Source organism: Acyrthosiphon pisum, chromosome A1 (assembly GCF_005508785.2).
Source record: "Acyrthosiphon pisum isolate AL4f chromosome A1, pea_aphid_22Mar2018_4r6ur, whole genome shotgun sequence".
NCBI classification, from domain to species: Eukaryota; Metazoa; Arthropoda; class Insecta; order Hemiptera; family Aphididae; genus Acyrthosiphon; species Acyrthosiphon pisum.
Window position 1 is genome coordinate 126,812,690 of NC_042494.1, and position 14,779 is coordinate 126,827,468.

A 14,779-nucleotide genomic window follows, 5' to 3' on the forward strand; every position below is an offset into this window, starting at 1 on the left:
CGTACCTATCTGTTCGAATGAGTTATCGTGGAGAGTTAATTAATAGGTAGTGGAAGACGTGCATTATAATTAAGATTTTTTTACCGTTTCAAGCTATTAATTAATTGGTCTATTTATAACTAAATTGATTATTTTTTTCGTGATATTAGGCAAGTGAACACAAAGGATATTTGAAGTTCCATTTATTACATATCTCGAGCTAGAGCTGTTTAACCGGAGTCCGATAAATAATTTGAGTTGAACAATGCTTTTTTGATTCGTCAATAATACTTTTTATATGACCATGTTTACCGCCAATTGGTGGATAAATTTCATTACGCCATGTACAATAATAGTTACGATCGCCTATTATTTCTGCGTGTCGACCTTTAAGAAATGGGAACAGCTCAACGTGCCTTACATTAAACCAATTCCGTTGTTTGGAAACTTATTGAATGTGGCTTTGGGAAAAGACCATCCGTTGGATTTTTACAACAAAATCTATCACAAGTTCGCCGCTCACAAATATGCAGGAGTGTTCCAGATGAGGACGCCGTATTTAATGGTTCGCGATCCAGAAATAATCAACGACATGCTGATAAAAGACTTCTCGTCTTTCCCCGATCGTGGTATTTACTCGGATTTCGTGGCCGAACCGTTTTCGAACCACCTGTTTTTCATGGAAAATCCTCAATGGAAAATAATAAGAAACAAATTAACCCCCGCTTTCACGTCGGGAAAGCTCAAGATGATGTACGATCAGATCAAAGAGTGCAGCGATGAATTAATGAAAACCATCGATATAGAACTAATTAAAAACGACGACGAAATAGAAGTAAGGGACATCATAGGAAAGTATTCGACCGACGTCATCGGCACTTGCGCTTTTGGACTCAAGCTGAACGCCATAAAAGATGACGAGTCCCCATTTCGTAAACACGGCAAAACCTTATTCGAACCTTCACTAAGGGCGCTTTTCAAAGAATTGTGTTTGATGATTGCTCCTGCACTTTTGAAAGTCATAAAAGTAAAAGATTTTCCGACAGACGCGACCGACTTTTTACACACGGTGTTTAAAGAAACGATAACTTATAGACAAAAAAATAAAATAGTCAGAAACGATATTTTCCAATGTTTAATACAAGTGAGAAATGATTTAGTTTTGAATGCAGATTTGTCTAAAAACGGTAAAATATTTATTTTCATTAAACATTTATAAATAAAAATGCCAATTGTGCAGAATTTTAAAATTTTGTTTTAGAAAAATTCACTGAAACACAAATCGTAGCAAATGCTTTTGCAATGTTTGCTGCCGGTTTTGAAACTGTGTCCTCTGCTATAAGTTATTGTTTATATGAATTAGCACTAAATAAATCTATTCAAGACAGAGTACGCGAAGACATTGAACTAAAACTATCCAATAATGACGGACAAATCAACCATGAACTTTTGATTGATCTTAATTACTTGGATATGGTTATAGCAGGTAATTATTTTATTATAATAATTTTCCATAATATCAAATTATTTAAAATGTATTATTTATTTAAATGTAACTTTACGTTATAACTAGAGATAGGACATCGATGGCCCAATAACAAGCAAAAATTCCCTAAAAACTAAAAAATATTAACTTAAAAGAGTGGGTGTTGATCTGTTGTACAATAATGGTTACACGTGAATAATAATTGTAGTGGATGGTGTTAAATTTGAATTTAATGATATAATATAATAATATATGATAATATAATATCATTATTCATTGTTTACGAAAAACGATTCTGAGCGTGGAAGGTTTGTCAGCCCAGGTTTTTATTTTATATTATATTTATATTGTTATAACCAATATGGTAGCCGGTAAATTAAATTAATACTATATGTACATTATCATATTATTTAAAAATTGTACATAATAATGTACTTGAGAATGTTTAAGTACCCACGAATATTATTATTAATATTTTTCAACTGGTGTTGTAACATTATATCAGGTGCCACATATTTTCATACGTTTTGACATTACGAATAAAATTCATTAAAATTTATAAGAAAAAAAAAACTAAAGAAATTGAAATATGAGAATGAAGCTTATTTTAATAATATTTAAATAAAACACATCCAAGGTACATTCATTGCTCCAATCAGAAACTAATATGACTTAGAAAATCTACTTAAATAAGTAATAAAAAATAATTAATAAATAATAAATATTATTGGTGATAGGTATGTGTGTGATAATGGATGTTTAAGCATTTAAATTTTAAGTTTAATTTATAATAAAAAAATACTCTACTCAACTATAAAAATGAGAATATGAAAATAATATTTAAAAATGCCGTAAAAAAATCTAAATGCATTTATAGCTAAAAATTCCTAAAAAAAATACAAAATAAAATTAGTAGGTATATTCTGAATCAAGGAAGGATGAAACAAATTTTTATCTGAGATAGCATTTTATAGGATCAAAGAAAAAATTGATACAATATTCATCAACATCCTATCTCTAATTATAATTATCTTATTTGCTTTTTATTGACACTCAGTCGAATATTTAGTATCATTATTTCCCTCTTAAGTTCTTGCTTATTAATCTTGTTCTTTTGATATTTTATTAGACAAATAATAAGATTACACTTATTGCCCGGGCAGGGTAGGCAGGGCTTGAAACCGTCGTCGAAGTTGTTGGCTCTGTAATTAGCGGTAACTTATTACCAGTCCTATATTCAATACCTACTACAGGTTAGTAGATTACTGATTAAGCGATAACCACTTTAAAAAAACTTCGATTACTGGTAATCGATACAATATCGGTTTTTTAAAAACAATCGTACTGATCTTATGTATTATTATTTAATAATAGTTTTAAGAAATTAAATATTATATTATAAGCTATGCAAACTCATTATAAAATTAAAATTTATTTAATAAATTAAACATAATATTAAAGTTCATAAATAACCGTAGTTGGTACTCGGTGTTAATAAATAACGGTCAATGGTTCTTAACCGGTCAAAACATATGATGTTATTATAACGTTTTATGTTAACTAAAAAATCGTCGTCGTAACCGGTAACCGATAACTGGGAGTAAAAATAGGTTTGAAATTCTGGGAAATTATCAGTTTTTGGTAAGAACCAGTAACTGGTTTCAAGTCCTGCAGTTATTGGTACTATTAGGAAAATTATCAAATTTAATATTGACTTATAGTATCTTATATTTATGAAAATTAAAATTGTCATATCAATTAATCCTAGTAGATAAATAATCGTTTTTAAACAATGTTAAACTATATATTTTTTTAGTATAAATCTAATAGAAAATGTATTCAAATAATTATTACATTTTTAAGAAACACTTCGTAAATATCCTCCAGTGGTTGCTTTGTTCAGAAAAGCATCACAAACGTATCGAGTACCCAACGATTCGTTAATAATTGAAAAGGGCCAAAAAATAATAATTCCAATTTATGCATTGCATTACGATAGTAAGTATTACACGGACCCTGAAAAGTTTATTCCTGAAAGATTTTCGGCTGAAGAAAAAGCAAAGCGGCCAAGCGGCATTCATCTTCCATTTGGCGATGGTCCTCGAATTTGCATAGGTGGTATAATTTTTAAACGAAAAGTTTATATGCACAATAAATGTTTATATTTTAAAAATTCTAGGAAAACGTTTCGCAGAGATGGAAATGAAATTGGCTTTTGTTGAAATATTGACCAAATTTGAAGTATTTCCATGTGAAAAAACAGAAATTCCTCTAAAATATTCTAATAAAGTTTTTACGTTGATGCCAAAACATGGAATTTGGCTAAGATTTAAAAGAATTAATTGACCAAAGATTATAATATAGTTATAGACTAAAAAAAAAACATTCATGTTTTAATTTTACAATTTTTTTAAACTAATTTAAATATATAGCTGTCTAACCTGAGAAAGTCAAACGATTTTTATTTTATTTTTTGTATCCAAGATAATTTTAACATCACTAAATGCTTTATATCATAATATTAAATAAGAGTGCGTCAAATAAAAATTTAGAACACATTTTACATGGATTTATTATAAGTATGCTATGAATTATTTTTATAATGTTCTGATTTAAGTAGGTATACCTAGGTATTTATGTTTATATGTTTACAATCTTAGTGGTTTATAACTAATACCTACATTAACAAAAGTCCATGCAGTTTCCAAAATGATTATTAAAAATGTTTTTTTATAAATTTATCAACCTAACCTACCAATCTTTAGTTACCACTAACCTATATCCTAATTATACTTAACGTTCATCCGGAAGTATGTCATATAGTAATAAGTTTTATTATATTGTATATTTATTCAAAAACGTTGTTAAGCCAATAAAGATCAGGATTGGTGGTTTTAAATATTTTTTTTTATACCAAAATTAAGTTCAGTATTTTAAAATAACAACGATATTTATATACCCATGAATATATTACTAGAATATCACATTTCCTATATTTCTCTAAATAGAAAAATAGTTTATATAACTATTTTTTATGTTTCACAATCCATTACAGTATCTGAAAAATATAAATATTACTGTATTCGAGGTTAAAAAGAATAATATAATCGTTAATAATATTTACCACATTTTTAGACTCCGAATGGCTGAGAAATGTATCAGTGTTACAATAAGAATATACAATAACAAAGTAATAGGTACATAGTATTTACATTCAAAGAATAAACTAATTCGTTCAAATTAATCTATACCTACATTTATTTATTTTGTAATCAAAACGTCATTCAATTTTATAAAATTTTTAATTTCCTAAAACTTAAAGTGTTATCAATTATAATACTAGATCCCTAGCTATCTCAACTCAAAATTGATTTTTATTGGGATTAAAAAAGTAGTTGCCGCATTTATTTTTTTAAGATATTTTTGTTTAAATGTATAACGATTGTCTATATTATGTTGTTATTAAAAAAACTACTATTCCCGTTATAATTGTGGAGCAGGTTAATTGTACAAATAGACCTTAGCTTAAAATGAATCTAAATATATTGGAAAATTACACTGTGAAAGTTAATAATAGTATAAGCATTAACAAAATGTTTCAAGTCCCTAAGATATTTATGTTATGAGTTAAAACAATATAGAAAACCGATATTTTCCGTTTAAAACATCACATTTTGTCGAATTTGAACTTGAAAACTTGAAAAAAATGTTTTTGTGTCAAAAGTATCAATCTTTTAACGATTGTATTATGCCAAACATAATTCATTTCACCATTAACATGTCTGAAAACATACATAAATTCGTCACGAAGTTTACTTTACAAACGACTTTCTTACCAATTTTATTTACATTTTCAATCGAATTCTTGATATTCGAAATTTCAAATGTAATTTTGATAGGTTTAGGGATTTCCAAAAAGAGATTAAAAATCGTTTTCGAATAAACCTTACGACGAATTCAAATATTATGCTCTCAGAAGTGTTATCCGACGAATAGGATAATCAGTAAAGGTACAGTAAAATATGTTGGTATAAGTTAGGTATGTTTTTCTCCCATGCAGTGGCTAAAAATGTTGGTGGGTGGAAGGGAAAGGTAATTTTTTGTTGAATACATGGACGGGATCCCTTTGAAAAAAATACCGTCATATTATGGAGTTGAAACGCTAATAGTTCGCATCAAATATTTTGTGAGATTCGGTAACGTAGAGCTGATGGTATACGCCGTATGCGAATAACGTAAATGCACTTGACCAATTCAACATACTGATTTTCATACCTCCACGTTGGTTTTTATTTAAAATCTATATATAATATTTATTATAAAAAAAACCTTACAAAATCATTCATTTTCAAATGTATTCTTATTAGTTTACAGTAGATTGTTAAGACCGCACGTTTCCTATATATTATTTATTAACACATTTTTTTTGTAATTTTTTTTACTTAGGTACATATAGGTAAGGATATTATAACCGCGGAAAAATTTAATTTATTAGTGTCCTTCTCAGTGGCGTATTTAGGTTTTTGTCATGGAGGGGGGATATGATTTTTATCCAGTAGTACCGCTTTTAAATCTAGAGGCTTTAAGTTAGGACTCCGAAAAATGTTGCATACTATATACAGCCTATGGGGGATTGATCCCTTTGTCCCCCCTGTATATATGCCACTGGTCCTTCTGAAAGAATAATTAGTTTTATCTGAAGTTGATCTAAAACAGAAAAAATGACTTCGGGACTATTTTAAAGTCCAAAAATTTAAAAGTAGTAACAAAAAAAATATATATATTCTGAAATAAATACGTTCTTTTTAAATAGCACAATAAACTGGTGAGTAATTGAATTTAAAAAAAAATGGCCAATAAATAAACGTAGATTTAAATATTATAATTAGCGGTGAGTTTCAAAGAAATAATTTACATGATTTGCGATTGCGTTCAATCGTGATAAGAAATCGGCGCCTTTTAGTATATGACCTACGTTTATAGGTTATTGTATAATCATATTCGGTTAATAAATATTGTACTTACAATGATATTGAAATGAAACATAAAATGATTTTTTTTTTAGTTTATCTGCTATAAGATGGTAAAATTTTACGACAGTAAAGATAAGAAGAAAAATAATTAACTATACCTATATACAATATATTGCTAATATTTTTTTTCTGATGGATTTTGCGTAGGTACCTAGTAATTTATATCTGCTTGTTTTATATTACGTTCTACTTGTGTATGCTATTTGTTTGTTAATTGATTTAACTGTTTAAAAAATTGTTACATATTATGTGCGTTCTATTATATTTTCCATTCGTTGGTAATTAAATATAATATTATACAAGCTACACAAAGTTATCACTCATCCAAGATAAATAAATCAATAAAAGCCACGGGTTGTGAGCCACATTTTAATGTGAAGATGTAGAATAAGTATATGTTCGAAGTTCAAATATTTTGAAAACAATAAACAGACAAATGCACGCTGTAATTTAAAATTCTTCAACACAATCGTATATGCCATTTGAATCAATTGAGGTTCAGCTTATCTGTTTCATATTATTTGAGGTAAGTGAGATGGCTATTTCGTCTAAAATAATCCCAAACTAAAAACGACTTTACGTAAAAAGTCGAATTCTCTTGGTTTATCGTATACCAGCTGTTCCACCCAGCGTTAGCCCGTGCCAAAGATTTTTTTTTTCATAAATATATTTGTAAAAAACTGTGTACACCTATCATATGTCTACTAATTATTATAGTAATAACATTTTATGTAACCAAATAATGGCATTTCTATAGTAGAATATTTTTTTCGTGGGCTGAAATTCATAATTTTATCCAATTAGTTATATTATATGTAGTCTGTGGCAACCATTTATATATAAATAAAATAGGTAATATAATATCTACTAATTTGCTACCCATTACTATATTATAAGATGTAACTAACGGCAACCATTTATATAGAAAAATTCTTCTTGAAAAAAGGCCTTTCGGTTCTTCCAGAATTTTCCAATTTTTCTTTCAGTAAAAACCTCATTAGGCATATTACGAATATTTAAAAAAAATGAACCAAAACGGTCCAGCCGTTCGCGATTGATGCGTTTACCAACGAACAGCCTTTCATTTTTATTATTTAGAATATGTATACCGTTTACTTAATCATTGATATACCATATACGTATAATGTTTATTTATTACTAATCATAATATGTATATGAATACAGTAGTACACTTGTTTTAAATATTCTAATTTCTAGCTCATGGGTGTAAAATATTAATCAAATAATGTAAGCAGTAAAATGGCTTACGATCTAAATGAAATAAAGATTAAATTAAATGTAATTTTATTGTTATATACAAAATAAAAATTGTTTATTAATTAATTATACATAGATCAAAGTAAGTACATCAATACACGCAATTAACTAATTGTCAACGTCGTTCTTAAAGACATTTCTTATTAAGGACATTTAATGTATAAAATAATTATACCCTAAAAGTATATCATCAAGTATAATATTAGCGTGTTGTATCTTTGTCAAATCAAAGCTAGGTCGAAAGGATAAAAGCATTAAATAATAATAATTGACCAAACGAAAAAACAAAAGTAATACAAGAAAACAAAAAGATGCGTAATATTCGTAAATGTTATATTTTTGAAAAACATAAAAATTGAATTTCTTAAAAATGAAAATGAAAACAATTGAACATACATTTAAATAACATATTTTGTATTCGACACTCGAATACTCGAAATACTTTACTTTATTGGAACAGGACCTAAATAATAGTATAATATACCTGCTCTAGAAACGATACATATCGAACGAAAGGAACAAAATATAATATTCAATTATGCAAAATGATTAATTATAATAATAATTACGCGATAACAGGGCGTTGCAGATAACACGATTGACGAGCCAGCTAAACAAACAAAAATCACTTGGAAACAAGAGATCAACCTATGCTACATAACAAAATCGAGAACACTATTATTTAATTATCAATACCCACACGGTGATAAAAACAAATTAGGTACCGTTTATAACTACAGGTTTAATTAATTCGAATTTTTTTCGTAAAACATACCTAGTAGGTATGCTAAATATTGTGTCTATTACCATATAAATGTATTGCAACATGTTTTCTGATAATAATAATATATTTTATGAGTGTTATAATTTGTGCTTATTTACAACAGATAAAAAATAATAAAATATATCAAAATAATAATATTCTGGAAACAATACAATATTTATAAATATATGTACCTATATTATGCTTTACTATAGGTATTTATTTTTTAAATTATGCATAATTCATATTATATTATTTTAAATTCAATATATGAATTTACAAAATAATAAAATGTTGATTATAATGAATATTAATAGTTATTTAAATTATAAATAATTTCACCATAGATATTGTATTTCACTTTAATATGTGGATGTCAGCGCACTGTTTGTTTACTCTCTCTCTCTCTCTCTCTCTCTCTCTCTCTCCCTGACACGCGCGCAGCAAGGCAAATTTACGCACATTGTGTTGTTAGATTTAATATTAGAGTAAATTGATCTATTATTATCAAACTAAAAGTTAAAAACTTTATTTGTATTCTTACGTTTGTTTTTTTTTTTAAAGATATTTAAATTTTTGTGGGATAAATAAATATGTAAAATGTTACAATTTAAAAACTATCATAATATTATATCAGTCAGAAATTGTAACATAGTAAACAGGCCAACGCAAGAACAACACAGATAATATTCTTAAAGTATACGCCAATTACCTCTTACATTAAAGCTTAAGAGGACGCTACACCTGCATGCGTTGTCTCCGTCTTACAAATGCACAACATAGCAAAAACCGTTTTGTGCGGGACAGCTATGCTCTCTCTGTATTTATAGTAGAATTACTAAAATTCCACAACGCATAGGGAAGAACTTTATCTGTGTCGTAGCGTTTTTATTATTTGGATAACATTAATAAAATTAAAATTATTAGATTGAGAACATTGAGTTTTTTTTTTTTCATTTATTTATTAAAAACAATTGGTAAGTGCTATAAAAAAAAAAACAAAACCGCTACGATACAGATTAAGTTCTTCTTTATGTGTTGTGGAATTTTGGTAATTCTACTATAAATAAAGAGGGAGCATAGTTGTCCCACGCAAAACAGTTTTTGCCAAGTTGTCCATTTGTAAGACGGAGACAACGAATGCGGGTATAGCGTCCTCTTTTAAGAGGACGTCTAACCCGCATATTGTGTTCTCTCCGTCTTACACACGTACGACATACCAAATTTTCGTTCGCTAGATTCAACAGGGTATTGTCAGTTTTGATATTAGAGTGAATTTACCTATTATCAAACTTCTAGATAACAGCATTATCAGTGTTCTTTCGTTGGTTTTTTACGATATTTTAGTTTTTAAGTGAGTTATGAGTATGTAAATTATTGGTTATGCTGAACGTTAACTTGCTATGTTTCGCGTAGGGTCGGAGAATGAAAACAAATAGACATCCTGCTCAGTGCTCTTAAACTTTTGTTAGGTATATTATTATAATATATATTGTATTAAATATTAAGCTATGGACATTATACACTATATACGCACTGTGACGTTGACAAAGTCCAAAAGTATGTAAATATTATTAATGTTATTATAGTTGTATTATATCACTACCTATTTAAAATAAGATTTCGTGGTTTGATATATTATTTTATTGTGTGTAACTTCAATCCAATAATAATTTACGACAGAATAATATGTAATAATTATTAATAATACAACACATAATTTAAAAACCAAGAATTAAAGCATAATATGGTATATATTATATTATATAATTACATGATTTAGAAACTTGAACGTGAAACAAAATCAAATGTATTCTTTCCTAATAAAAAGATTTTAACTTATTCAAAGTGCATTGCATCCTTAAACAATAATAAAATTTAATGTCATATCCAGAAAAAAAATACGCAGAAAAATATCCATTGATAGAATTTGACACGAAGAGGTGGCACACACACACACACACACACACACACACACACACACACACACACACACACGCAAACGCCAGCACATGCTAACAATATTGCGCTAAAACTGCGCTCTGCATCAAATGCGAAGTGATTCAGATAGATAACCACACCGTATACGACGGTGCTGGTACCTTATCGTTCTGTTTATCATTATAATATTATGCTCCGTTTTCTGCCAGGGAAAACAGTGTCGATTCGTGTGTGTTCTGTGTAGGTACGTTGTTCAATATTCAGAATTGTGTTAACTACCGCAAAGGCCATATGTATCCATCATCGTCGTCCGCCACCGATTGGTGGATATACATCGTCACGCCGTGTTTGGTCGCGGTGACGATCACTTATTATTTTTGCATTTCAACGTTCAATAAATGGGAAAAACTCAACGTGCCCTACATCAAGCCGATTCCGTTGTTCGGAAACTTTTTGAAAGTAGCCTTGGCGAAAGACCACCCGTTGGAGTTTTACGATAAAATCTATTACAAGTTTTCCGGTCTGAAATACGGTGGATTATTCCAGATGAGGACACCATATTTGATGGTTCGTGATCCAGAAATAATCAACAACATGCTAATAAAAGACTTCTCTTCTTTCCCCAACCGCGGTATTTACTCGGACTTAGCGGCGAATCCACTGTCGGACAACTTATTCTTCATGGAAAATCCTCGATGGAAAACAATAAGAAGCAAATTGACCCCCGCATTCACATCGGGAAAGCTCAAGATAATGTATGATCAGATCAAAGAGTGCGGCGATAAATTGATGAAAAACATCGATAACGACTTAAAGGGTAAAAACGATGAAATAGAAGTAAGAGACATCATGGGAAAGTATTCAACCGACGTTATTGGCACTTGCGCTTTTGGGCTTAAGTTAAACTCCATAAGCGATGATGAATCCCCATTTCGTAAGTACGGAAAATCGATATTCATACCTTCACTAAGGACGCTCTTCAGAGAATTGTGCTTGATGGTCAGCCCCGCACTTTTGAAAGTTGTAAGAGTGAAGGATTTCCCTACGGACGCGACTGCCTTTTTTAACGCAGCGTTTAAAGAAACGATAACGTATAGACTTGAAAATAAAATAGTCAGAAATGACTTCGTTAATTGTTTGATGCAAGCAAGAAATGATTTGACTTTGAATACAAATTTACCTAAACATGGTAAAGTATTTATAAATTAAAAATATTAAAATTAAAAATAGTAATTGTCATACTTATACAATTTTAAAAATGTGTTTTAGAACGATTTTCAGAATCACAAATTGTAGCAAATGCTTTTGTCATGTTTGCTGCTGGGTTTGAAACGACGTCAACCACTTTAAGTTATTGCTTATATGAATTAGCATTGAATATACATATTCAAGACAAAGTACGACAAGAGATTCAGTTAAAATTATCCAAAAGTGATGGACAAATCGACAACGAGTTTTTGATGGGTCTTAATTACTTGGATATGGTCATTGCGGGTAGTTAATTATTTGATTATTATTCTAAATTATATTATTGATCAATACTAAAATATGTAATTATTCTTTTTTTTAACTAACCGACAAGGTAGATGATTTGAAAATTAAATAAAACTATTGAATCAATGATAAGTTATAAATTTATATATATATTTTTTAATTTTACATTATTTGGTTTTTAATTTATTTATTATTAAATACGAATGTAATGAGAATGTACGGATCAAAATAACGTACATTTTTTTTTGCGAAGCATTACATTAATTAAAATGTTCAACTAGGTAATAATATTTATTTTTTCTAGAAACGCTACGTAAGTACCCTCCTTTAATTGCTTTGTTCAGAAAAGCATCACAAACATACCGTTTACCTGACAACCTAATACTGGAAAAAGGCCAAAAAATTGTAATTCCAATTTATTCGATTCATTTCGATAGTAAATATTTTGAGGATCCTCTAAAATTCAATCCCGAAAGATTTTCATCTGAGGAAAGAGCTAAACGTCCTAATTGTGTTTATCTTCCGTTTGGCGATGGACCTAGAACTTGTATAGGTACATAATAAATTGTATTAAATACATATTTGTTTAACATTTTTTTTTAAAATTTATATACGATATGTATATTTATTTATTTTATCCTCTATAGGAAAACGTTTTGCTGAACTGGAAATGAAATTGGCATTAGTCGAAATGTTAACCAAATTTGAAGTTTTACCATGTGGAAAAACAGAAGTACCACTGAAATATTCTAATAAAGCTTTAACGTTGATGCCAAAACATGGAATTTGGTTAAGATTTAAAAAAATTGTTTAATTTTAGTTAAGGATTGTATTTGTATTAGTTATGTATATGAACAAAAAAAAATTGATAGTTACCCTGAGAAAATTAAATGGTTTTTATTATATATATTAATTGTATAATTTCAACAATATTATAATCATATGTTTTTACTTTCGTGTGTATAACATTTTTAAATACTCTTTAATAATAAATTATTAATATAATTAAATCTATGGTGATTTGTTTCCTTAATTTTTTTAAAATTTTTTTTTTTGTAAATTAAACATGTTTTTTATTTTGTACGTAAAAATAATTAACAGTTTTATGAAAATTTTTATTGAAAATCGAGTTTAGTTAGTTCGCACTTGTAGAGGTAATTGTCTCAGTAGCTTACCTTTGTGAAAAGTGTTACAAAATCCCTGTTATAGTGGTTTTAAATATTTAGCAAAGCTCAAACTAACATTTTTTTTCAAATGCAATTATTGGTCATAAATGTAGGTATTCAATTGTTTATTAAGACATCGCTCAAATTTTCAATATAGAGCGAAATGAGTAAACAATTGTTTAGGAAAATAAGTGCCAAACAAATTGTAGTAGTGCGTGCAAATTTGGATTTGTGAACGAGTCAACGATATGAACGATATATAATATATATTATATTATGCAATATTTAATTTAATTAGATGCTAACATGAAGTATGATTATTCAAAAATATACAAAATATTTGAATATTACAATTTGGTTTGTGAGCATATTTTCTTAATACATCACATGTTATATTTTTTCTACTTATAATATGCTTTAATGGTCTAAATTTTCCCATTATTGCCAAATATATTCAAATGTTTTGGGAGCTTGTCTGCAGTAGTACGTGAATAAATGATATCACACTATGATAGTCAACGTAAGTCTAACCGTGACAGAAACGGACTTTTCATATTTCGGATCGATATTATACGTAGGTATACTTGGGTACATTTTGCTATAAACGTCAAAATGTAATGTTGAGTTTTTGATGACAAAACACTGCTCAAAGAATAGGCCAAATAATATTGAACTATAATAATTGTAAATCTGATTCAATGTTCTGTGCTCGTATTTTGCAGTGTCGTCGTGTGTCGTTCGTTAAGGGGCCTCACTACGGCTATTATTTAAGGAGCAACATTTAGGCAATTTCTAGTCTCGTCTTATCCTAAGTATAATATATATTTTTTTACTAGAAACGCTCCGTAAGTATCTTCTTTTAATTGATTTGTTCAGAAAAGCATCACATACATACCGTGTATCAGATAACCTAAACGTGGAAAAGGCTAAACAATTGTAATTCAAATTTATTCAATGCATATTTTGATGGTAAATATATTATAGATCCTCAAAAATTGAATCCCGAAATTTTGTTTTTTTTTCTTGTCGGTATACCTATGACTCAAATATTAAATAAAACTTTAATAAATCAATAACCATTTAAGTTAATTTTTGTTTTTTAGATTCACAATAATTTGTTTGAAATAAATGTTTAGATCAAAATACTGTCCATTATTTTTGGTGAGACACCGCTTAAATTTCAAATATTGAATGAAACAATTAAACAATTGTTCGTGAAAATAATTGCAAAATAAATTGTAGTTATGCATACAAATTTGAATTTGTATACTAGACGAGATATAGAAATATGCAATTTCTAATTGGATTAGATTCGAACATGATGTATAATTATTATTATTATTGAAAAATGTATAAAATATTTGAACACCTAGTGAGCATTTCCTAATACATCACATATGTCATATTTTTTCTACTTATATTGTTATATGCTTTAACAGTCTCCTTTTTCTCTTGCTATACCTATTCAAATGTTTTGGGTGCTTGTCTACAGTTGCTCGTGAATAAATGATATATCACGGTAGTTAACGTAAGACCAACCGTGACAGAAACGGACTTTTCCATATTTCGGATCGATAAACATGCCTTTAACTCATGCTAGAAAATATTATATTCTTAAAGCACACTTCACGCTGAAAAA

General features: G+C 28.5%; 3 protein-coding genes across 9 annotated transcripts in view; 2 read left to right on the forward strand and 1 right to left on the reverse strand.

Annotated features, from left to right (window-relative positions):
* LOC100166077 (voltage-dependent T-type calcium channel subunit alpha-1H) overlaps positions 1-14,779 on the reverse strand; it is a 459,662-nt gene that overhangs the window by 137,699 nt on the left and 307,184 nt on the right. The window lies entirely within an intron of this gene.
* LOC100163313 (probable cytochrome P450 6a13) lies at positions 7-4,364 on the forward strand. Of its 2 annotated transcripts, none has more exons than XM_029488275.1 (4): positions 7-1,166; positions 1,241-1,465; positions 3,329-3,583; positions 3,645-4,364. In XM_029488275.1, the coding sequence occupies exons 1-4, from the start codon at positions 278-280 to the stop codon at positions 3,809-3,811; spliced, it is 1,536 nt and encodes a 511-aa protein (XP_029344135.1). In that variant the 5' UTR covers positions 7-277; the 3' UTR covers positions 3,812-4,364. The 2 variants fall into 2 exon arrangements, with proteins under 2 accessions (XP_029344135.1, XP_029344136.1); XM_029488276.1 differs by having other exon boundaries at positions 3,329-3,580.
* LOC100168115 (cytochrome P450 6a13-like) lies at positions 4,818-12,856 on the forward strand. 2 transcript variants are annotated; one of them, XM_029486109.1, is made up of 5 exons: positions 4,818-7,024; positions 10,725-11,669; positions 11,750-11,974; positions 12,279-12,527; positions 12,622-12,856. In XM_029486109.1, the coding sequence occupies exons 2-5, from the start codon at positions 10,772-10,774 to the stop codon at positions 12,786-12,788; spliced, it is 1,539 nt and encodes a 512-aa protein (XP_029341969.1). In that variant the 5' UTR covers positions 4,818-7,024; positions 10,725-10,771; the 3' UTR covers positions 12,789-12,856. The 2 variants fall into 2 exon arrangements, with proteins under 2 accessions (XP_029341969.1, NP_001353126.1); NM_001366197.1 differs by lacking the exon at positions 4,818-7,024 and having other exon boundaries at positions 10,731-11,669; positions 12,622-12,846.

What these genes read in the sequence shown, in the direction of transcription:
- LOC100168115 (XM_029486109.1), top strand. Translation starts at nt 10,772, where the DNA reads ATGTATCCATCATCGTCGTCCGCCACCGATTGGTGGATATACATCGTC. An exon ending in CTTGGATATGGTCATTGCGG is followed by an intron (nt 11,975 to 12,278) that starts GTAGTTAATTAT and finishes TATTTTTTCTAG; the next exon opens with AAACGCTACGTAAGTACCCT. An exon ending in TGGACCTAGAACTTGTATAG is followed by an intron (nt 12,528 to 12,621) that starts GTACATAATAAA and finishes TATCCTCTATAG; the next exon opens with GAAAACGTTTTGCTGAACTG.
- LOC100163313 (XM_029488275.1), top strand. Translation starts at nt 278, where the DNA reads ATGACCATGTTTACCGCCAATTGGTGGATAAATTTCATTACGCCATGT. An exon ending in TGCAGATTTGTCTAAAAACG is followed by an intron (nt 1,167 to 1,240) that starts GTAAAATATTTA and finishes ATTTTGTTTTAG; the next exon opens with AAAAATTCACTGAAACACAA. An exon ending in TCCTCGAATTTGCATAGGTG is followed by an intron (nt 3,584 to 3,644) that starts GTATAATTTTTA and finishes TAAAAATTCTAG; the next exon opens with GAAAACGTTTCGCAGAGATG.